The sequence below is a fragment of the Lontra canadensis genome, unplaced genomic scaffold (assembly GCF_010015895.1).
Source record: "Lontra canadensis isolate GAN:19392208 unplaced genomic scaffold, GSC_riverotter_1.0 scaffold9, whole genome shotgun sequence".
Lineage (NCBI taxonomy): Eukaryota > Metazoa > Chordata > Mammalia > Carnivora > Mustelidae > Lontra > Lontra canadensis.
The window spans coordinates 30,513,302-30,537,216 of NW_022631003.1; the positions used below are offsets into that span (position 1 = coordinate 30,513,302).

The window sequence follows — 23,915 nt, forward strand, 5'->3', positions numbered from 1 at the left end:
GGCAGAAGGCCCTGGACCCATATAGATACTTTTGCAGAAAACAACTTATCTGCAATTACAGGTTCTTTCTCCTGGAAATGGAAAGATGACTCCCAAGGAACAACCAAGAGCCTAAAGGTCTGGGCCCTGTCAAGGAACTGGCCACACGAGCCTGGCTGGATTTGGGAACTGCTACTGACTAATGATACGTGGGTATCTTCCATGTCCATGTTCCCTCTTCTTAAATGGGAATGCCTAGTAGTTACTATGCCCATTCCACCACTGTATGTCAGGTGTGTAGGGGACAAATGGCTTGACCTTGAATTTCCTGGTTCTTTAAATGGAATGGAGCGCTACTCGAGAAGCCAAATCTGAGCAACTGCACCTACATCTTGACCGGGTCTGGATGACAAGGTCTTGGGATGCGGAAGCCTGACTGGAATAAGGCCAAGAGGTCTTTGACGAGGGGATGAGGACATTTTGCATGGGGGAGGGATATAAATGATTGTAACCAGAGAGTGGAGGGCAATTGTACTAGTCGAATATGGTCCTAGGGGTATATGCCATCCCATGTGTTCTTCTCAAATGTGATATTATTACTTGTCCATCAAGAGGTAGGGTTTTTGTTTCCTCTCTGTGAATGTGTGTGGGCCTATGACTACAGGAGAAGAGATGCCACAGGATTTCTGAGTCATAGCATAAAAGATGATATAAATATGCCCAGTCCTCTTATTGGGATGCTCATCCTTAGGATCTAAACACTATGCTAGGAGAAAGCCAGGCAGTCACAGATATTTCCAGCTAGTGCCTCAGCTGAGGTCCTGGCCAACAGTAGCACCAACCATGCGATATACAAATGCATAGCCTTCAGATGACTCAAGCCTCCAGCCTTCATGCCATTCCAACTATTGCCCAGTGGAGCGAAGAAGAAATGTTCCTGCTGAGCCTTACCCACATCACACATTTGTTAGCAAAGCAAGTGCTGTCATTCAAGTCACAAATTTTTGGGGTGGTTTGCAATAGATAATGGAAACAGATTTTGGCACCAGTCTGATGTGAAAGAAAAGTAAATGAGTTCAAGACTAAGTATTCCTGTCCAGCTGCTTTTTTCCAAGTCTAAAGAAGTCAGGGAAGATTTTAGTCCAGAATTTTTCAGAGGCACCATTGAAAGTGACTAAAACCAACCTCTTAATATAATCTCACTTTATCCCTCTTCATCTATTCCCTATTTGTTCTTTACTAATAAAGATTATTATTGTATAGACTGTAATCTATTTAGGATGGCATCTTTCTCTCATGTTCTTTCTGAATTATTTAAGCAATTTTTACATTGCCCAAGGTATTTATTTATTAAAGAGGGGGGAAAAACCAATCTTTCAAATAAAGTCCCACGAGACTGAGTTTTGACATGAAAATTGTTAAGACTCCGTCAGTAGCCACACTGAGAAAAGATCCCATGTCTTTCATGCTGTCAACAGCATTTTAACCTTCAATGACACAGTCTCTTCACTACAAAGATAATGTTGAGAGTCTGTAAATACCTCTTCTGGAACACTTGTGTTAAATGGGTCACGACTGGGAGATCCCATGACTGGTGTAGATGATAGACTTTTCTCCAGGTCACTAAAACCCTGTGCATCCAGCAAAGTGGAGATGGAACCAGAAGTGAGCAGACCGTCAAAGTCGCCATCTTGGTCTAGGAAAAGGAGGAGAATAGCAGCTTTTCATTTACTTTTCATTTTTGGAGGAATACCAACCGAATATAAAAATTTTTCTCATCCTCAAAAATCAAAAGTGAGTTTCCTCTGAAATCCTTAGAAAAATAACAAGAGGGCCTCTAGGAGACATGTTAAACTATGAGCACCTGAAGCCCGAGGGTGGTATTTATAGCTACTACCATGGACTCACAGCCTTGAAATCAGAAGTTAATTTAGTCCAACAACCTTCCCTAATTTTGTTTCAGAATTTGGGGCTTTACAAATTTCAGTTCAGAAACAACCAAGCTGGAGAATATCAGTGGTACAACAAACTAATTCTGAACAGCAACACAGTCACCATGAGAAAATCAATATTCATCATTCATCATTTCTGTGTTCTTATTTTTTTATAAATTTTTTAATTTTTTTATAAACAAATAATGTATTTTTATCCCCAGAGGTACAGGTCTGTGAATCGCCAGGTTTACACATTTCACAGCACTCACCACATCATTTCTGTGTTCTTAAAACAAAACAAAAACCACACACATATAAAGAAAAAAAAACAACAATAGGCAATCTTCTGATTCCTTAAGATGATCCTTCTGTGCCATTTATTTTAAAGAAGAAAGAATAGCCTTACGAACAAATGCAACCACACACCCAGCAAAGCGGCCAACTTTGAGAACTACATCTACATCTCCAGCGATGAAAAGGATTAGGTGCTGAACAACTGTGTCAGATACTCTTTTTTAAAACCAAAAAATGATGCTTAAAACACTATTCTCTGAATAGTACAAAATGGCAAATCATAAACTCATTTAAAGCTGTTAACTAGACTTACCTTCTTAGATTTTTATTAGGCATTTATTCTAATTTCATTAAAATGTAGGTATTATTGGCATTCTCTAAGGACTAAGTAAATACAAATACTAGTTAGAAATCACTGTTTACAAACTCTTCATTAGAACAGGACATAATTTTCATAGGTGGTTAAAAACTACCTCTTTTTATTATACAAATGTCAGTAAGTACATGATAAGATGTCCAATAGTTTTCATCATGAGGGACTGTGATGAGAATACTTAAACATTAAACCAGTTAAATCAAAATCATATCAAATGTACAGGATTGTTAAGTTTTAAATACCACACCAAGTGTTGGCAAGTGTGTTCACCAATTATAACTGATACATTGCTGTTGGCAATGTAAAATAATACAACTAACTTTGGAAAAGAAAATGAAAAACAACCTCTTTTTGCTACACATTTTATATGCATTAAAAAAAGATGAAGAAAAAATACATGAGGGGCGCCTGGGTATCTCAGTTGGTTAAGTGTCTGATTCTTTTTTTTTTTTTAAGCTTTATTTATTTATTTGAAAGAGAGAGAGCATGCACATGCACACACAGGCCAGGGGAGGGACAGAGGGAAAGAATCTTCAAGTAGCCTCCAGCTGAGTGCAGAGCCGAGGTAAGGCCTGATATCACGACCCATAAGATCATGAGTTGAGCTGAAACCAAGAGTTGGACGCTTAACAAACTGAGCCACCCAGGCGCCCCAAACGTCAGACTCAATCTCTGCTCACGTCTTGATCTCCAGGTCGTGAGTTCAAGCCCTATGTTGGGCTCCATGCTGGTCATGGAGTCTATTTTAAAACAAAACCAGATTAAACAACAACAACAACAAAAAAAACACCATGAAACTGACAAAAATGATCATGTCAATGCAATTATGAAGACTATTTACCCCTTTTCTTGATTTTCTACGTTTCATAATTATAGAAATTAATGTTTTCCCTTGATTTTTAAATATAAAAACTACAGTATTGAGATTCTATAAAATCAAATACTGTTTTAAATGTTATGACTAAGAAAAATTAATCCCTTGTTAATTTGCAATATTGTCTAAAAAGAGATACTCTCTTGAAGACAGAGAAAATGCCGAGTGATGAGAATCGCTGTAAGAACACTGACAGAGGTTCATTTGCTTGCTCATTTGGGTATTTACAAAATTTTAACATACACTAAGTCCTGTGGAAAATAAGATGAAGATCCATTTTTTTCCCCCTCAGAAATCCCCGTCTGAAGTAGGATTTTCTTTCTTTTTGAACTCATCGAAATTGAAATTCCAAAATCTGAGTATTTCACAAGCATCTCCGAAAAAATTTATTACTCATGTTTACTTTTAGAGCAAATAGCCCACCTTGCATTGCTAATGAACAATAAAAATTCCAAAGTTCTTAACACTTTTGTTTTAAATGACCCCCAGAGATTTTCCACATTTGAGGATGGCCAAATGGACCATGCACAGATAAAATAATACCACATCAAAAGGCATAACTATTTTATTAAGCTTTTAGTTCTAATTAACATACAGTGTAATACTAGTTTCAGGTGTACAATATAGTAATTCAGCACTTCCAAACATTACCCTGTGCTCATCCCAACAAGTGCACTCCTTAATCCCCATCAAAGCGTGACTATTTTTACTTAGATGTCTTATGGTTTTGATTTTATTTTATTTTATGTCTTAACTTAACACATTCAAAGCTGAACACAATCCCCCTTAATCATTTCAGTGCACCCTCACCAGGCTTCGCTACCTTGGTAAATGGAATCATCACCCACCTGGTCGCTTTAGTCAAAAATGTCAATCTTTCTTGATTCTTTCCTCTTCTTCACTCTCATCTAATTCATCACACCACTGTGTTAGTTCGAACACCAAAATATGTTTCTAATCAGTACCATTATTAACATTCTATTTGGAATCCTGTGAGAGCCTCTTGACTGGCTTCCCTTCCTTCCGATACTGCTCCCTCCTCCCAGTATGGTCCATTTGTTACGAAGATGCCACGGACTTGTAAAAACCCTTCAGTGGATCCCTCTGGGCTCACAGAGCAGAATGCCTCACATTGCCTGACCTGGCCAACGCTAACTTCTATCCGTTCGGCTCATCTCCTCTCATTCTCTCCCTGATCACTACCTTCCAGTCAGTCACAATGGTCTTTTTACTTCTTAAATACACCAAGCCCATTTTCCCCATAGGCTCTTAAAAAAAAAAAAAAAAAAAAAAAAAAAAAGATTTTACTTATTTATTTTTGAGAGAGAGAGAGAGAGAGAGAGAGAAAGCATAAGCAGGAGGGAAGGGTAGAGGGAGAAGCAGACTGTTTGCTGATCAGGGAGCCCAATGCAGGACTCGATCCCAGGACCCTGGGATCATAACCTGTGCTGAAGGCAGACGCTTAACCCACTGAGCCACTCAGATGCCCCTCCCCACAGGCTCTAGAACACACTGTTCTGTCTAGAATGCTATCTGATGAACTCCACACAGAGGTTCTCCTTGACCAACCAGTCCACAGTATTCTCTTTGGCCTACTCACCAAGAAAGTGTGTGATATTGTTTCCTAATGATACTGTTCAATGAATGAACAAACGAATTATTTTGGAATAATGGATATTCCAGGAAAATGAAACCAAATGTTAAAGTTCATAGCCACTTAAAATCAAGTAAAGTAGAAAAATCTATAGAGCTACACTACCTTTTTTACCTTGGGTCAGTATCACTGTATCTTGCATTTTCTTGTACCTGTTCAGGCACTGTCGAAGATCTTCTATTTTCCGATCCTATTAATAAAATAAATTGTCATCTTTAAACTATGACCTTAAACAGTAAAAGTAATTGCAACACAAAGAATAGGGAGACATGAATTATTTACATTATTCAAGGAATATTTCTAAACTTTAGTAAAACTGGTAATATCTAAAATAGTTTTCCTACGTATATCAGAGATAGAGAAAAAGTACCTCTAAATTTAGAGATCCTATCCTTCAGCTGCCATCTTTAAAAAACAAAAACAAAACAAGGTAATAAGATACAAAACAAAAACAAAAACAAAACAAGAAAAAATCAACTTTAATTATTCTCCTCTCCAACTTATGGGCATGTCTTGAAAGAAAGATCTACACCTGTCGTCTTTATCTGCTGTCATCAATCACAATCTGGCCTTTCTCTTCTCAAAACACTCAGCCAAAGTTGTACCAGTTAGTCATCAGAGACTTCATATTTACTAAAAATAAGAGAACTTTTCATCCTTTTTCTAATTTGACCTCTGATACTTGACTGACCCCATTCTTTCCTCCTTCTTTCTCCTTCACTTTTCTTTCCACTCTTTCTTTTCTTCTATTTTGATTTCTTAATTCCTCAACCAAATAGATATTCTACTTCCACTATCCCCACTATCTACCCAGCCCAGTCTATAAAATGTTAGTGCTTTAAGATTTTGTCCTTTACCCCCACTCTGGTGGATTCTAAAAAAATGGGTTCCCTAGCTTTTCACTCACTGGTTTTGGACCTGGCCATGTGACTTGCTTTGGCTAAAGAGATATCAACAAATGTGGTTAGGGTTTGCCCTCTCTCTCTGCTCCAGGGAACCTTCACTATGTGAAGAAGCACAGACTAGTCTAATGGAAGATGAGAGATCATTTGGAAAAGAGACATCCCAGATGGGCCCAGCTTATGCAAGAGTGTTAATCACTAGACATGTGAGTCATACCAGCCTAGACCATCCAGCCCCATCCCACCCACCAGCTAACTGCAGAGATCAACAAAGTCAGCCCAGACCAGGAGAACCCCCTAACCAACCATCAGAAGTATGAGAAATAATACATGTGATTTGTCATGGAGCAAAAGCTAACTTACATATCAACTACAGCTTAGTCTCCGAAAATCTACAGTTCTGTACTTTTCCTAAAATTGATTGGGTTCATTCCCTACCCAATCTATAATTATACATTAACCCCCAAATTTAGATTCATTTTCCAACTTTCTATGAGAAATCTCCTTTTAAAAGTCCCATGAACACATCAAAGTGAATGTCTCTAAAATTAAGCTCATTATTTGCCCCTGGTACTTGAGCTTAGATTCCATTAACTCTTTGAGGACACTATCATTCACCTCATTACTCAAACTAGAAACTTGTTCTCAAATCCAAAAAAAAAAAAAAAAAAAAAAATACTTCAAAGATTTTACTTATTCGAGACAAAAAGAGGGTGAGAGTGAGAGAGAACAAGTAGGAGGAAGGGGCAGAGGGAGAGGAAGAAGTAGGCTCCCACAGGGAGCCTGATGTGGGGCTCAATCCCAGGACCCTGTGATCATGACCTGACCGAAGGCAGGTGCTTAACCAACTAAGCCACCCACGAGCCCTCAAATCCAAAAAATTTTTTTAAAAAATCCTGTCAACCTGTGTAAATGTCAGCTTCATATACCCCTCTACCTTATCTCATTCTGAACTTTCCCAACATGCACTGGGCTGTTCCAAGCCTTGGCTTTTGAGACATGTTTGGTTTGTAAATACTCTCCTTAGAAGCTTTCATTTTCCTGATGAACAACTCTTAACTCTTGCCTTTCCTCAGATTTTGCTCAAATGCGACCTCTTTGAAGCCTTATGGAACTACTAAAAACTTATGTCAGCTTTGGTGCTCCTAAAGCAGTTTGAATGTCTAGTAAGCCCTCAGTCAACACTGGGAGATTTGTTTGTTACTGATGCTTTTTGAGAGAGAGAAATTAAGACTAAATGAATTTGTGATTACTTTTTTAAAAGTAAAAGCTATGGGGGCACCTAGGGGACTCAGTCAGTTATGTGTCTACCTTTGGGCTCAGGTCGTGATCCCAGAGTCCTGGGATCAAGCCCCATATCAAGCTCCCTGTTCACTGTTTTTCTCTCAAATAAATAAAATCTTAAAAAAAAAAAATTAAAACTACATGGGCCCCTTGCTAATGACTTTCTTTCCTTTTTATTCCATAGTGGGAAAGACTAGCAAAAAGAAACCTATATACAGGTGGGTGGAGAGGGCAATGAGTTTATTTCCTAATAAAGAGCAAATAAAGAGAATGAAAGGCAAAAATACAGAGTAAAACAGAGAACACAAGAATTAGAGAAAGAAACAAGATGAGACAAAAAGATCAAGGCAAAGTTCTTTGGCAGTTGCTTGTTTTTTTACTTCCTTGAAATGACTCTTTTCTTGGGAAAATGCCTCCTTGTTCTATTCATTGAGTAACATGAGGTAAGAGTAGTTCTGATGATGGGAGCTGAGCCCGACTGTTGCTGTCCGCTGGATATATGGCTGATCAGGTAGGCCGTGAAGAAACACCTTGCTTTAGAGGACACTGTTTCCCTGCTCTAAGCAGAATGAAATCAGGGAAACAATAGGAAAGAAGACTCTGGAGTCCCTGGCATTTGGCCAACAAAGCTAAAAGACAGCGTAGGGCCATGTTTTATTTCATGGTGCTGATGCCTCTGTTCTCGTATCTCACCTCTCAGGAGAACAGAGACAATCCCTCATGTGAAAGAATCCAGGAGTGTGAAGAAAATATATGAAGAAAATTAACCTCATCAGGAAGCTAACAGCTGTCATGGGCCACCCCTTTTAGAGTTCATGCTAGCCCAGAAAGGATGCACTATGGACTGTATCCTTTTTCTCATTTCCCACCTGAATATAAAGAAATGATCTGAGGGCTTGAACATTTTTCCAGATTCACAGGGAGGTGGGGGAGAGAGATCTCAGTGGACCCAGTGCTGCCAGTCACTGCTCTACCCACACAGTCACAATGACAACTGCCATCACTGAGAGCAGGCACATGAGGGTAGAAAGGGAGAACGGTTGTCCCTCAATGTCAGTAATATGTAGGGTTCTTCCAACCTGACATATCTCAAGAAAACACATGGAATGATCAAAATGGTACACACCCACATAAATACTTTAATTTCATCTAGATACCTTTTCTTCATTTGCTGCCATCAAAGATTCCACAGCCTTTTTCATTTTTTGCACTTCAATATCTGAAAATATCACAAGAACATGTCAGAAGTCAGTTTTGTTAACGTGTGTGACAATAACAAGGGGCTGACTCTTCAGACTGAAATGTTTTAATGAAATGTTTACCATCTATATCCTCTTTTGGGGAAAATCTGAAAAATGAACACCTTCCATGTCACCTGAATAGTCATCACTCCAGAAAGCAAACAATAAGGGTGAGAACTAACTACCCTCTCTCGAAGCAACAACAAAATCCTCACGAGAACACGGAAGGTGAAATTTCAGTGCTACAACCACGAAAACACAGTTTTTCATTAAAAAAAAAAAAAAGAAACCTAGAAAGCAGTGGGTGAAAGCGATGGACGGTGTACATGATGACATAAGCAGAGGACAGGATACTCAGTTTTAACCAAGATGGAGACATGAATGGCAAGAGCCTGATGGAATGTGGCATCTATAGCAGTCATGCTATGAAGTTGGTTGTAGGTTCCATACAGAAGGATAAGTACTTTGCTTCATCTATAAACATCATTTCCGACACTATTTTAAAAGATAAATGTGATTCTCCTTAAAATTTAACAGTCAAATATAAAAGCACATTACTTTAATAATAAAAGAACCAATATTTTAAGATGAAATGTCAACCTAAAACAAAATCACAAATTTAAAAAATTCAAACAGAAAAAAAATTGAGCTAAGGTTACCTGCTTCTGAGAAAAAAAAAACAAATTACTACTTAAGGTAAGTTTTAAAATGCATCATTCATCACTGATGCAACATTTTCAATATGAAGGTATATTCTGTAGAAATTGTTTTTTTTTTTTTTTTTTTATGCCCAATTCTCTGGACATAAGAATTCAACATCTGGAGGAAAGAGCCTATTAATTAATGATTTATCTCGATGATGCATTAGATAATCTGGGTTCTGTTAATCAGCCTGGGTACAATCTCTTGCCTAACACCAACAGGGTATGTTTAGTTCCTAATGTAGATCTCAGGGAAGAAGTGGGCTACAAAACATTGAAAAGTAATTTTCTCCTTTGACACTCTGTCTCCTGAACTACAAAGAAAATTCTTCCTCACCTCTGCTACTCTGGGTGTTCTGCTGTACCCTGTGGAGCAAAAGGGCTGAGTCAGAAAAAAAAAAAAAAATCAGCAAAATGACCTTTTACTCCTTGTTTTTACTATTTATTTACCCTCTATTTTGTGCACTCAGAAGAAATGGAGAGCTTATCGATGAAGCAACTTCACATCTTTGGTGAGAGAAATGTTTTTAAAACACATGCAAAGAACAGTCCAAGTAGTACTTTTGGTGAATGTAAAGGCTGATGGAAATACACCAAAAACCTTACTTTTGTCTTTGAGCTTCTTTTTAAAATTTTCATCTGTGCAGGAAAACCCATCGAATTGGAAGTTAGTATATATATTACAACAATAAATATTTTAAAAGTATTATTATTTAGTCTTTTGCCTAAGATAAAGAAACTAACCCTATAAAAACTGAATATTAAACACTATTTTGTGGCTTTAGGAATGGAACTGCAATGCATGATGCTCTGTGTAAGGTTAGAAAGAAAATATAATTCATCCAAAGACCTAGATTTGAGTTCCTACCTCTCTCACTTCTTCTCTGTGAACCCTGATTTCCTGGTATATTAAAGTTAGGTCTGTGGAATACAAGCAGTCCTTATATTCTACGGGGTGAAAACACCATTAGTGATGTTTGGTTGTAACATTTCCATTACAGGTCAGCACATGGCTTTCCTGAATGTGCCCAGCACTTGGCTTATGACACATGGACCTCACCACTCAAATTCAATGACTCTGACACGGTCTATCTCCCATTCAATGAGATGAATCCACTGATCACGCAGTGAGATCTTATGCCAACATCAGATTGCTATGAAGTTTCTAAACATTGCTCCTGACCCTTGTATTTATCGGGCTGTGCGTTGGCGATAAGCAGTTCATAGACCAGTGTCCGTCTTTGGGCATACTACTCCAACATGTCTTCTAGCCCACAACAGGATTCCATTTTATTCTTAAAACCCTAAAGGCATGACCTATCTGTGAACGTCCTTTAAAGACTACACAATTCTAGGGATGCCTGGCTGGTTCAGTCAGTATAGTATGTAATTTTTGATCTCGGGGTGGTGAGTTCCAACACCATGTTGACTGGAGAGCTTCCTTAAAAAACAAAAAAACACAACGCCAGAATTCTATTATATGCCAAAATATACAAGGGGGGAAAATCCTTCAATGGTTGATGAGTTGAGCTTTCTGATCCATAGGGAACTGCAACTACAGGGATATAAAGCCAGGGTATTCTAGAACCAAGAAAGACATTATAGGTAACCTAACTGAAGCCCTTCATTGTTCAGACAGTGAGGTTACCAATGCTCCCATAAAAATGTACTAAAGCTACACTCAATGGAATTTTTAGTTTCAAGAGTCAGAAGTTGATTTGGTAGCTTGCATGCCACAGTGATTTATAATAGCAAAGAAAGGTTAAATCAAACCTAGTGTTGTCAGGTGTTCTGTGCATTTATATTTCCAAATATAACATAAAAAACACATTTCATTCAAGTTATTTTCTATCACATATAACGTGTATTAAACATGACAGTCCATACAATATTCAAGACAAACTTCCTCAGTTACGAGAAAAATTTTTGATAAATTCACACATGTTTTCAAAAAAGAGGATTATTTTTGCTTTCTAGCAGGTCGAGGGCTCAATCCATGATAAGAAATTTTCATTGATTTTCCAAAGATGCAAAGTCCTTTCCTCTCTTCTCTCAAAAGGGTAGGAACGGTTTCTAAATCTCTTAGTTCGTGCTGTTTCAAGTTCAGTTCAGAGGAAGATAATCCTGGGACATGATAATGTTCCCTTTTAATGCTTTCTGTCACTTCCTTGTATTGCCATCTGAACAAGAACTGTCTCGGCAGAATTTACAATTTAGTAATCTAAAATAAACACCGCATAAAGTACGGAGTTGCCCTCCTCCAGCTGCTGAAGAGGAAGCTACTAGATCCCCAGGCACAGGGAAGAGTTTCGGAGGAGGCCCTGCTGTCCTGCCTCAGCTGGTTTCTGCTACCCTTCTCCTTTCTCTGAAAGGACTCACCACTGACACAGGGTTCTTTTGCAGGTGTGGGGAGTAAGGGAGGGCTGCACAGGGATTTTCTAACAAAGTAAGAGAACAAATGTCAAATGTATGTACCCACCTCGATCGAGAATTTCCACCCCTTCTCCTTTCATCTTGCACACCAATTTTTCCTGTAGCCTTTTTACTTCAGATTCCTTCTCTTCTAGCTGTTCTTTTAAAGATGCCAGTTCGTCCTACAAATGATAAGCTCATTTTACAACAGTGGATTATGACTAAAGGAGAATATTCAGGGAGCATGTTAACTCTTTAAGTCAATAATGAGTTTTTGGGAATGAAACAAAAAAAAACGATAGGAATCTAGATGCAGACTTCAGAAACCAGACAGTGGCAATAGGAAGCAGGAAGCAAGACAATTAATGAAGGTCAATGTCTAATAATTCTGGTATAAGTGTTTCAAGTTTCTGTGTGACCAAATTAAAACAAAATGCTTTAAAGTGTAATTAGGACCTGAGTAGCCCTAAGTTTTAAAGCTTATGTTAAACAAAAAAAAAATCTCCCCCAGTTAATCAAGGATGATAATCAAATTAGACCCCGAGTGTCATAAAAGCAAAATAAAATGCAAATTGGAAAATGTACATCAAGACTTGACTGAGATTTATTTAGTATTTCAAGATGGCATTCATGTTCCCTGAACATGAACAAGGCAGAGCTTAATTGATGGGTAAGCTAGCAAGTGATGAACAATGTTAGCCAAATCATGGGACTAACTAATTCATCTTCATCACCAAAATAAAAGGACAGAGTCTCCCAAAGCAATGGAAAAAAGATTTAACAGATTTTAAATCCCCCGCTTCTTTTTTACTATGTAGCTATTAAAGATTCCAAAGATTACTATGTAGCTATTAAAGATTCCAAGTCCTATTTACTAATGTTAAATTTTCAGTTTAATTTTGGTGAAGAATTAGCTTTAGCAAACTGAAATTTTGCTGGCTGTATTTTAGCACAGAAAATAAAGCTATGCAGTGCTAATAAGTGTATTTTTATAACTGATAAACATTTTATTTTCAGTCTCTTAATGTAGGTATTGTGTTTAGTACTATGAGAAGATCTCCAAAGAAGCAAGAAAGCTGGCCCTATACTTTTTACTTATGATAGGCACGGATCCCAAGTACAAGGAATTTTCAGTAGCACTGGCAAAAAGCTTCTTTACAGCAGTAATTTCAACTCACAGTCACGATATAGTTAACCTGTAAGAAAGTCCCAAAGGAAGAAGCAGTCTGATGCAAAATGGATATCTTTTTCCAGGTGCATTTTTACAACTATTTTACCAAGCTTGGATCTCAGGTACTCTAAGAGGGTGAGATCAAATTTCTAAATGAGTATTTTTATTTTGCCCATTTATTATTTTTCATTAATTATTTCATATGTTTCTGAAAACAACGTCAGGGATCACACTGTCCCTTCCATCAGCTTTTTTAAATGTATTTTTAAAAAAACAGATGACACACACACGATGAATGCACATGCTACTAAAAACACTATCAAGGCAAAACAGCGCAAGCCAGAAAGCAAACAGGCCCAGGACCCCATTACCCAAAGTCTACTACACCTTCAGTGACTCCCATTTTTGTTCCATCCGCTGCTTTTCATACTGCATCTGACCCACCTTGATTTTCATGCTAGAAAGTTTGGCCATTAAAGACTGGTAGAGAGACAGAGGTGTGAAAGAAACCACAGATAGAAAAAGACAAGCCTAAATATCCAAGAAAATAGTATCGGCTTATAAAGAAGGTTAGGTTAACTAACAGAAATAACAGGCTATGTTTCACTAGATTAGTTAAAACCCCAATTTTTTAAAATTCAGAATAGTGGTGTTCAAATTCAAGAAAGTCTCCAGCTTGGGGGGAAATTTCATTCACTTGTAAGATACTTCTTTATCATCTATTGAGTTGAGAACTTGTATTATGGATCATAGATAAGTGAGTCAGGCTATTTACAAATTTTTACCTTTGAGAAAACTTACCTTGGTTGATTTCAGCTTTTTTTCATACTGAAGTCTTTCATTGTCCATTTCACTGACTCTTAACCTCAAATCATTGATCTCTTGCATTAGCCCCTGTCAAAGAAGGAACAATGAAACACATTAGGAAAGTAGCAACACACCTATGTAGGCCAAAATAGCAGCTTGGAGACCTAAAGTCAACAAGCCCCTGGGTTCGGGTTGTATGAATTGGATCACACAAATGGAAATAAATGTATCTCCCTGAGACCCAAAGCATCTTTCTAGTTAAAACACTATTTTAAATTCTCCATGCATCTGGCCTACAAACATGAGATTATGGAAATCAAAGGTAATTCTTTAAAATTAATTAATGTATCATTAGTTTCAGAGGTAGAGGTCAGTGATTCATTAGTCTTATATAACATCCAGGCTCATCACATCAGGAGCTCTCCTTAATGCCCATTCCCCTGTTACCCCATCCCCCCACCCACTACCCCTCCAGCAACCCTCAGTTTGTCTCCTATGCTTAAGAGTTAAAAGGTGACTTTCAATTTTGATTAACAAAGGTAGCTAATCGCATACATCAACCATCAGCTATTTCTGGACTAAAAATCACCAAATAGATTCCGACTTTAAAAATTAACTAGAAAAATTTTCTTCAGTAAAGCCATTACTTTTAGGGCCTTTTCAGTGATCTGTGGGTTATTTATAAAAACATTTTTACAATTTCTTCCTTTGTCTAACAAAAATATAGATTGTTCATCAACCCAGTCTGGGAGAATGGAATGGAATTTAAATCCTTTTATTGTTTTTTTTGAAATGTAAACCTTTTAAACCAAGGATTCTCAACTTGTGGGTGGATGAGGGCCCTGTGATTTACAAATACGTTGTCATAACATGAATGTTACAATCAGAACAGGAAAAAGAAAATAATCCTAAGGTTTTCATAATACAAATACAGCCAGATGCTTTTCTCTTTCACATTAAAAAACAAAACAAAACAAAACAAAAAAAAATAAACTAATTTGCTTGTAAAACTTGTCTAAGTGTTCTAAGAAACAGTAACATATTTTTGTCTAGAGCCCAGACGGTAGGAAAAGGGAATCAGAATGCCACGCAATACAAACTTCAAATACTGTGGAAAGGATTTCTTTTTTTATTACAAACCATCAAGACCCCACCAATGGTTAACATGTTTTTATTCCTCATTTTACAAGTCCTCTACTCTTGAGCCACAAATAAGCAGATAACAGAATTATACAAAGATGCCATAAAAAAGAAAAAATACCATAAGAAATAAAACTTTCTTACTAAACTTCTATGAGTAATGATTCACATATGGGGAAAGGGATGCCTTTCCTAAATTACTTAACAGTACTATATAATAATTACTCATTAGTTATTATTATAATTATTTTTTCTTTTTTCTTTTTCTAAAGAGAGAGGGGAAGAAGGAGAGATGTTACAAGCAGACTCCTGCTGAGCATGGAGTCCTAGGCAAGGCTCAATGAGATTCTGACCTGAGCCAAAATCGAGTCAGAGGCTTAACTGACAGGGCCACCCAGGTGCCCCTAGGACAATTGTTTATTAATACAGTACCTCAGTAAGGGAACAGCTATTTTCTCCTTTCACGAATGAGGTCAGGAACTGTTTGACATCATTTAATAACATTTTAGTTGTGATTCCTTATCTACAGGTTCAGAATTCAAGTCTAAGGAAAAAGTCAGTTTCTCCCATTTATTTATCTCCCATTTATTAATCCCATTTATCTCCCATTTATTAATCCCATTTATTAATTTATCTCCCAGTAATTAATCTCCCATTTATTAATCCCATTTATTAATTTATCTCCCAGTAATTAATCTCCCATTTATTAATCCCATACTAGAATTCTTAGTGACCTTCCTTTATCTCCTGGTCTTTTAAATATATATCTTGCCACTTTTTCATGGTTAGCAGCTTTGAATTCCTATTTGGTATTGTCTTATTTTACCACTTCTTTTAGAAACAGTGACAACTTGCAAAAAGAAGTAACTGAAGAAAACAGAATTATAAATTGAGATAATTTTTCTATTAAAAAACAAACAAACAAACAAACAAACAAACAAACCCTACCCAAATTTCCCTTCTGGCAACACTGTAAGTATGAATATAAATCCCAACCTGAAAGAAGTCCTGTTTTTCCATAGTCACTCAAGCTGGAAAGTCTGGAAATAGCTCCTTAATATAAGACTTTAAAATAATGGAATTCAAATTATTTCCAATTCAGTTCTTTATGAAAAGAAAATCCCAGTTACTAGTCCCTTTTCCCTCTCCAAGTAACTCTTCAGGCTCCACAGAAACGCAATTTCTGGCATTTGTACTCTTACCAGAAGGGGGCACTGTTGAATAGTGTTAAGCATCTCCTATCAGCCATTCCAGGCAAGTCTTCAAAATTCCAGGATTTCAAGACTTTTACCCCTAATCTTTCAGAAGTGCTTATATTTCTTCCCCACTCCAATATTTTCTTAGAAATTAATCTCCAAATAATCTAAAATTCTAAGACAAAGTTAAGGAATTTTGGATTCATAAAACAGCCAGGGAAACTTTTGTTGTTTGTTTTTAAAGGAGGCTCCAACCCAATTTGGGGCTTGAACTCATGACCCTGAAATCAAGAGTTGCACGCTCTACTGACTGAGCCAGCCAGGGGCCCCCCAAACATTTTATTAAGGGAACAATAATAGGAAAGAGCATATTCAATTCGGTTTTAATTTTGAGGACTATTTTATTTATTGTCATATGTAACGAGGTTGATCAGATTATAGTTTATAATCTCTAGATATGCATGTGGTATTTTACCAATAGTGTTGAAAATATTAGAAAATTATCAAGGACTGAGTTTACAGAAAGTTTGATGACAGGATCACTTTGATTATGATTGAAAATGCATGAATGAAGGAAGGAAGCACCAGGAAAAAAAAGTTTTATTAAAAAAATGCAGACTGGGCACCCGGGTGGCTCAGTCGCTTACATCTCTGACTTGATCTTCAGCTCAGGGTTATGGAATCGAGCCCCACGACAGGCTCCTCGCTCAGCACAGAGTCTCTTGAGATTCTTCCTCACCTTCTCCCCCTGCCCCTCCTCCTGCTCACGCGCTCTTTTTCTCTCAGCTAAATAAAATCTTTTTTTAAAAAATGCAGACAAACTCAAGAGATGTGACTATTGCTCTGGAGTCTTACAAAAAAATCCTAACACATCCACTTCTATTTAGTCCCAACGCTTGGTTAACATCCCAGATCCAAATTAACCAGTCATGCAGGTTGACTCCCCCTCAACTTTATGGACACAAGGGAAAGGGCCAACTCTTGACCAGAACACTGCAACTTCTTTCCCTGCACCACAGTAACCTCTATGGCACACTGTCCATCTGTTGACTGAACTCTGTCATGTTATGCAGCAAGTGCGGAGTCAGGGAACGACAGAGAGGAAATAGAGGAAAATATCCAAACGGATTTTTTCAAGAAAGCACAAAAGGGACAATTTTAGAGAAACTGGGTGACTTTCTCAGTTCTGTTCTAAGAGCCCCAGCCTCAATCAAGTGAGGAACATGCTCATATAGGTTACTGACAAAGAACTTTAGAAGATTAAACGTGAACTAAGTTGGGGATTTTCTTTTGCTGTTGAGGAAGTAACACATACACCAAGACTTTCCATTACAGTTCCATTTTGGCAGAAAATTTAATTTGGAAAATAGCAATGGAGTACATCTCACTAAAGCCAGTCTATGCGGGACTTGCCCACAGTGGGTAACATACCTAAGGTACCCCGTTATCATGATGGTATAGAGTTGGCTTCAAAGAAACGTGTGCAAAGAAAACAGAGGGGGAAGAATACTTAAATGAGCTCTCCTCTCCGCTTCTTGGGACCCAGTTTCTAATGCAGTATGACAACTTTGCATACTCCAACCGAGGAAACAAGAGAGAGAGAAAGGAAGAGATGTCCTTGGGAGATAAGGGAGTCCTGCAGATCTTCAAATTTTTTCCAAATAAACAGATTTCAAACGGATATTATCTCTTTTCCCAGCAACAAATAATAAGCAAATAAAAGACCCAGATTAACAATAAAACAGTCCAAAGAACAAAACATGTTTAACCACAAAAATGGGTACTTCAAGTTGTAGAATCTATCCCAAATTTCACAAAAGTATAGCGAGCTTTATTTAATTGGTATGATTTATGTGTGGAAGAGACCAAAAGTAGAAGGCCAAACTAAATAAACTCTAAAAATCTGACTTTATGATTATATAATAAAAGCATGTTCTCTGTACGTATTTTCAAACTTACTTATTATATAGAAAATAATCAGTACAACTTAAAAATGGCTATTAGTAAAGTGATACACTTAAACCCATTATTTCCATAATGAAGAAAACCACTATGGATGGACAGGAGGACAGACAGGCAGACGAACAGAGAGAAGCTCCAAATGTCACAAAGTGAAAAGTTCTTTTTAAAGACTAATGAAAGGATTAAAATTTCATATCAAAAGTCTCACAATTTAAAAAAAGGTTATGAACAACAACAAAAAGTCTCACAATAAATATTGCCATGAGCATTTAGTGATTAAAAAGTCAATGTAAAAAAGCCAATGTAATTAAAGATTATTCCTAAAAAGGAGCACAGATGAACGAGAGCATGTAGTAATTAACTACCTCCCCCTCATGCCTACAAGGAATTTCAACTTGCTCTGGAAATATGTGTATGACATATACACATGCATATGTATGTAAGGGGGAGGGTATCACTTACCTCCGTGTCTCTGAACCTATCTTCATAATCCAATCTATCCTTCTCCACAGCGGTCAGTTTAAGCTTCAAGTTAGATATTTCAGCCATCAGATCCAACTTCTGAGTTTCTAAGGATGTCCTACTCAGAAGCTCCTATTGGAATTTAAGAGATACACTCAAAACTTGTTTTATTACAAATCACCACATATGATTGTGTCTTACCCCTGCAAAGCAGTAACTATCAAGTCGGGAATGTGGTAAAGATTAATCACTAAACAGATAAAATTTGAAAAAATTATCTGCTTCTGTGAAGCTTCATTGAGCAGAACTAAGTGTGCGCTGGCTTCCTGGGGAGACGTACATGCTCTAATACGCAGAAATCTTAAATGCGTCAAAGCCTGATGAGAACACTGATGCTGACAGGGTCGCTCTGCGTCAGGCACTGTTCTGATGTGGTTCGATCCTCAAAACAACCTTCTAAAGTAGAAACTCCTACTAAAGATAACTCATGAATTATCCTTGTTCAACAAATGAGGAAGGTGAGGAACAGAGAGGCTGAAAACCTGCCAAAGGTCATACAGCAAGGATGTGGCAGAGCAAGGACTCAAACTGAAACAGTCTCCCTCCAGTACGTACCCTACCCGCTATATTATAGGTGCTCTCGTCTAAGAGCACTGTGTGTGTGTGTGTGTGTATTACAAGTTTGGGTTTGTTTTTTTTTCCCCAGTAAAAGTCACATACGGTACGTATCTTTTTTCTTAACCATAAAATATATGCTCATCTCTGGGGGTTAGGAAACCATATGCAAATTTAAAGAACATTAAAACTACCTATAATCCTATCAATATTTTATTCCAGATTCTAATTGTATTTTCTATTGTATGCATGTGTTTTGAGACTCTGTTACCCTAGGTTTTTGCTTAAAATATGCCAGTCTTGGTGAATCATGAACTTCAATGCTGCATCTGAAGGGACACAACATACAAGTGCAGAACTTCAAACAGGTGAGCAAGAAAACCCCACCTCAGTGAAGGCTTCTGAACATACCTGCTGCAGCATTTCCTCTGTGGCGTTCAGCTTCTCCCGGTGCTCTTCAAGACAAAATTCCAAATCTCGAATCTTCTCCCCCTGAGCCTCCACCTGGTCTGTTAACACACTTACCTGTATTTAGAGCAAAATACTGCAATAGATTAGGAAGGATTTGGGTCCCACTGCAAACTTTATTTCTCTAAATAGAACAAAAACTGGAATGATGTCACTACCCATTTGTTGTAAGGAAAAAAAAAACTGTCAATAAGACAGCAGTCCTTTACAATCCTATTTAAGTGATGCTTCTTGACCTGCGGACTCCCAATTTTTAAGGAGGTTAGGGCTGATTGGGGATATGCAATACCTTGTAGTTATAGGTTAACATCATTTCAACCATTTTATACGAGAGGGTATGTGCATAGATCATCATTTTGGGGAGGTTGGAATGGGAGTGGGAGGTAGTATTAGAGATTAAGAGAGGAAATGGAGTTATGTTTGAAAGAGAAGCTGTCAAGGACTACATGTGAGTTTTTCCCCATGATCACCAATCCCGTAAATACACTGCAATTTACTTAGCTCAAAATATCAAAATAAAAATGTTTGTCGTGCATTTAAAACATTAAGAAGAAGAAAACTCAAATTTAGCCACTAAACCAGACTCCACTACTCACTTCTGTTCAGCTCACGGGATCATTTTTAAAATTGAAAATTAAATAGATTCAGATTCAAAAACATTCAGATTTATGAAAATCTGTGGTACAAAATTGCAATTTATGCTGTAAATTAAAAACACCAGATCAACTAAGATGACAGATCAGATCAGAAAGTCAGCTTAGATGACACTGTGGCTGTCATCAGAGGGGCCGAGGCTGCTCACTCTAGACTGGGGAGGCACACCTTTGTGCTGCCACAGTCCTCACCACTCCCTATTGTGTGTACACACTTACTTCTATCAGCACTTATTTCTATCAGCAATCCAGCTCCCAAGTATCTGAATATGCCATCCCAATTTAAAATGGTCTTTGTAAATATGTTGTGGAGGAAGAATAGCATTGTTAAAAATCACTTGCCTGAAGAACAAGAGATTCTTTATCATTTTCTAAACGTGCTAGTCTTTCTTGATACACCTCTCCATTTCCGGGCAGGTGTCCATTTGTCTGAAAAGATGAAGGAGTGTGTGTAAGGCTTGACTCTCTTTAAAACTGAAACGACTGTGGACAAATAAAATGGCATACATTCTTAATCCAAGGAACCTGAATAGAATTCAGCCAGCTTCTGCCGCCACTGGTAGAAAACACGAGACTAAAACTTGGTCCATTTGCCTCAAAATAGGTAAAACGGGCATGGTAGGCATGTTATCACCAAACCAGACAAGTTCCCATCAAGCAGAAAAATCATGACCTAAAAGGAACAGTGGTTACTAACAGTCGCTCGCAGGGACGCACAGCTGGGTCATGCAAAGTTTTGCGAGTGTGTGGTCAGGCAGAAATTCCTTATGCCACCTGAATGATCTGTGCTACTAATTCTGGGTGGGGGCACTGAGAATGTCCTGGGCTGCCTTTACGTGCCTCCCCTCTCCTCCCAAGTTGCAAACCCAGAACTGCAAATGCCTGTCTTTACAGAGGAGGCTGTGGGGGCAGCTCACATCAGCTTCCTCCCTGCTACTCAGGACCAAATCTCAGGGCAAGCCTTCCCTTAAGCTTTGAAGCCTTTCTTCCTTCCACTGAAAGCTTAGGAAGCAGTCCACAACGACTTCCCCCAGCCGTCCCCATCCACACCTTATCAGGAACTTTATTAGCTCCCATCCTGACTTCACTCTTCGTGACTTTGCTCAAGTCTATTATGTTATGCCGAGCTCCTGCAGAGCCTGGAAACAGGTATCATCCTGCAACCACAGCACTGGCCTGGGGCTCTGCTTAGACTCGTGCTCACTTTCTTCACCTCCCTCCAGCCCCGCACATTTTTATCAGATTTGGACATGTCTGCGCATGGTGTAAATGCCGAAGGAAACACCGATTGGGAAAGCGAGTCACATTTTTCTTTTTCTCAGCTGTCTCATATATAAAAGTCATTAAGGAGACACACAAAAAGGCTCACGGAGAGCAGACAACATAAAAACATCATTTTGAAATACAGCAGTATATCTGATATGTCCCTTGTTATCTCATGTAAATAGCTCATAATCATATGACGGGTAATCCCAACAGAATTTCCTGATTCTCATTCAACTACAACAGAAATAAAAGCCACTGGAGCTCAAATTGGTTAGACAGGGCCATCCAGAGGTCAATCAAGAAAGCAAATAACTTCAGGGGCGCCTGGCTGGCTCAGTCAGTTAAGCATCTGCCTTCGGCTCAGGTCATGATCTCAGAGTCCTGGGATGGAGTCCTACATCAGGCTCCCTGCTCAGCAGGGAGTCTGCTTCTCCCTCTCCTCCCTGTGCATGCTCTCTCTCATTTTTTCTCTCTCTGAAATAAATAAAATCATCAAAAAAAAAAAAAAAAAAAAAAAGCAAATAACTTCAGGTTTAAACCAGAGAAACACAAACTCAACCTTATCGCCCAAGGACACAGCAGATGTGACATCTATTATTTTCCAGAATTAACTGGTATTCTTATACTACCTTTCCAAATAATGCAGTTTCCCATATAAATTCTGGGATTAATAAAAGGCATGTGTTGAGCGCGCGCGCGCACACACACACGTGCATGCACATGCTAACAAAAAAAGACATTGCAGGATCTTGCTCCTAAAAACTTAGATGCACTGGATACATTTCCCATGAGGCCACAAAAGAATCAGAAGCTAATTGAGGAAGGCTGCAACATGTATTTAGAGTGGATAAAGTTTTTTAACATCAGCTTGACCACATACCTGCCCTATAACCATTGCATAATTCTGTTCATATTGTAAACTGAAGTATCCAAATACAATTACAAGTTGTGGCCTGAAAGACTTCCAACCCCAGGGACTACCATGAAAATGAAATTTATATAATTTCTTAAGGACAGTTTTTTGGAACAGAGCCAGGATGTATGATACACGTTCTCAATCTGAAGCAGTACTCAGACTGGCCTTCTACAGCTTTGAATTCCTCATTCTGATGATGAATGTTAGCAGGCATCTGCTTTTAAAACCCCATGTACTTTTATAAACAGATACATTTCATGAGGTAGAAAAAAAAAAAAGGTTTCTGTTCACTGAGGATAAAAAGCAAAAGTTGTTATTTCTTCTGATGAAAAGATTAGAAATGTTGCTATAGCAAGTTCTAGAAGGGTTTCACGAAGCTACTGCATTTGAAATGGAAATCAGATGTTCCAAAATCAGTATCACAAAACGATCTTAAAATCAAAATACTAAAAATTGACTCACAATGAGGATACTCACACTTCTCAAGACTAGTGATATTTACGAGAGCTCACAATGCTTGAGGAGTTCTTTTTTTAAAAGACCACAGGTCACCACAGCAAAACAAAGCCAAAGTTAAGAATCACCAATGGAGTAGTTAAATACTTTTAAAGGAGTGCGTTGACCTAGTCAAGCAGGTAAAAGTCTAGTCTCTTCACACATTTATTTATATTTCTACCAATTCTGTTACCTTTGACTTACGAATGCTAGCAAGAGGTAAATTCCATTAGGCAAATACCTTACCACCTCTATTTTTCCTCCAACTCCCAAGCTTTACCAACCAGACCACTCAAAACCTCCCCAGATGTGGCATGCACTCTCGAATTCTATTCCTTTGGCATGGGCCGTATTTTGGCCTGTGAAGTGTTCCTTGAGTTACCTGTTCACTCATATGCCAGTTAGAGATTCCAGATGAACCCTCATCGTGGCAGGCATCACACTGAACAGATGAGGTTAGACTTGGCTACATATATGTTCCCCTCTTCCAACAAACTGCCTTCTTTGTGAGTAGGTTTGCCTTTGCATCTGGCACACAGTGAGTTTGAACCAAATGACTGTGGAATGAATAACAAGTGATAGGTGTTCAATAACCATCAGATGAATACAGGATGAATGAACACTTGGTTGCAAGTTGGCCCTCTCACTTCTCACTCCGTGGTTGACCTGAAGCCTGTACTCCCTCTTGCTACCATGTTTAGGAGGTGTTTTCAGAGCCTTTTTAATGGACTATACTTGAGACTATCTTGCATGAACTCCCTTATATACTTATCTTCTCCAAAGCAGAGTATATATGGCCTCCAACATCTTCCCTTTCTTCTGCCATCTTGGGGGAATTGAGTCTTACTTCCTGCTCAAAGCTCATTATTCCACATAACCTTTGGATCCTTAATGTCCTGCTTCCCTGAGACTTACAATTACCACCTCTACCCATACCATTCTCAATTTCTTCCTCCTAGTGAACTTTCTTCCACTGGCCACTCCAACATCTACTCCAAGGCTGCGTGTCCACCACCATATTCACCCATCATTCCTCTCTGCCTCTACAGATCCATTTTTCTTAGCCAGTTCTCACCTCCTCCTTCTTACCTTATGCCATACTCTCTTCTCCCC

The 23,915-nt window shown here is 38.2% G+C and overlaps 1 protein-coding gene across 8 annotated transcripts in view; it reads right to left on the reverse strand.

The window, feature by feature from the left end:
• PPFIBP1 (PPFIA binding protein 1) overlaps positions 1-23,915 on the reverse strand; it is a 173,987-nt gene that overhangs the window by 23,435 nt on the left and 126,637 nt on the right. For 2 of the 8 annotated variants that reach the window (XM_032855182.1, XM_032855180.1), the window contains 10 exons: positions 20,468-20,554; positions 19,416-19,529; positions 18,390-18,521; positions 13,624-13,716; positions 13,210-13,302; positions 11,719-11,833; positions 9,846-9,878; positions 8,455-8,516; positions 5,217-5,301; positions 1,521-1,675 (listed from right to left, as the gene is read on the reverse strand). In XM_032855182.1, coding sequence (XP_032711073.1) covers positions 1,521-1,675; positions 5,217-5,301; positions 8,455-8,516; positions 9,846-9,878; positions 11,719-11,833; positions 13,210-13,302; positions 13,624-13,716; positions 18,390-18,521; positions 19,416-19,529; positions 20,468-20,554 — 969 coding nt within the window. The remainder of the gene's footprint in view (positions 1-1,520; positions 1,676-5,216; positions 5,302-8,454; positions 8,517-9,845; positions 9,879-11,718; positions 11,834-13,209; positions 13,303-13,623; positions 13,717-18,389; positions 18,522-19,415; positions 19,530-20,467; positions 20,555-23,915) is intronic. The other 6 variants (XM_032855181.1, XM_032855179.1, XM_032855185.1 and 3 more) reach the window with 4 other exon arrangements.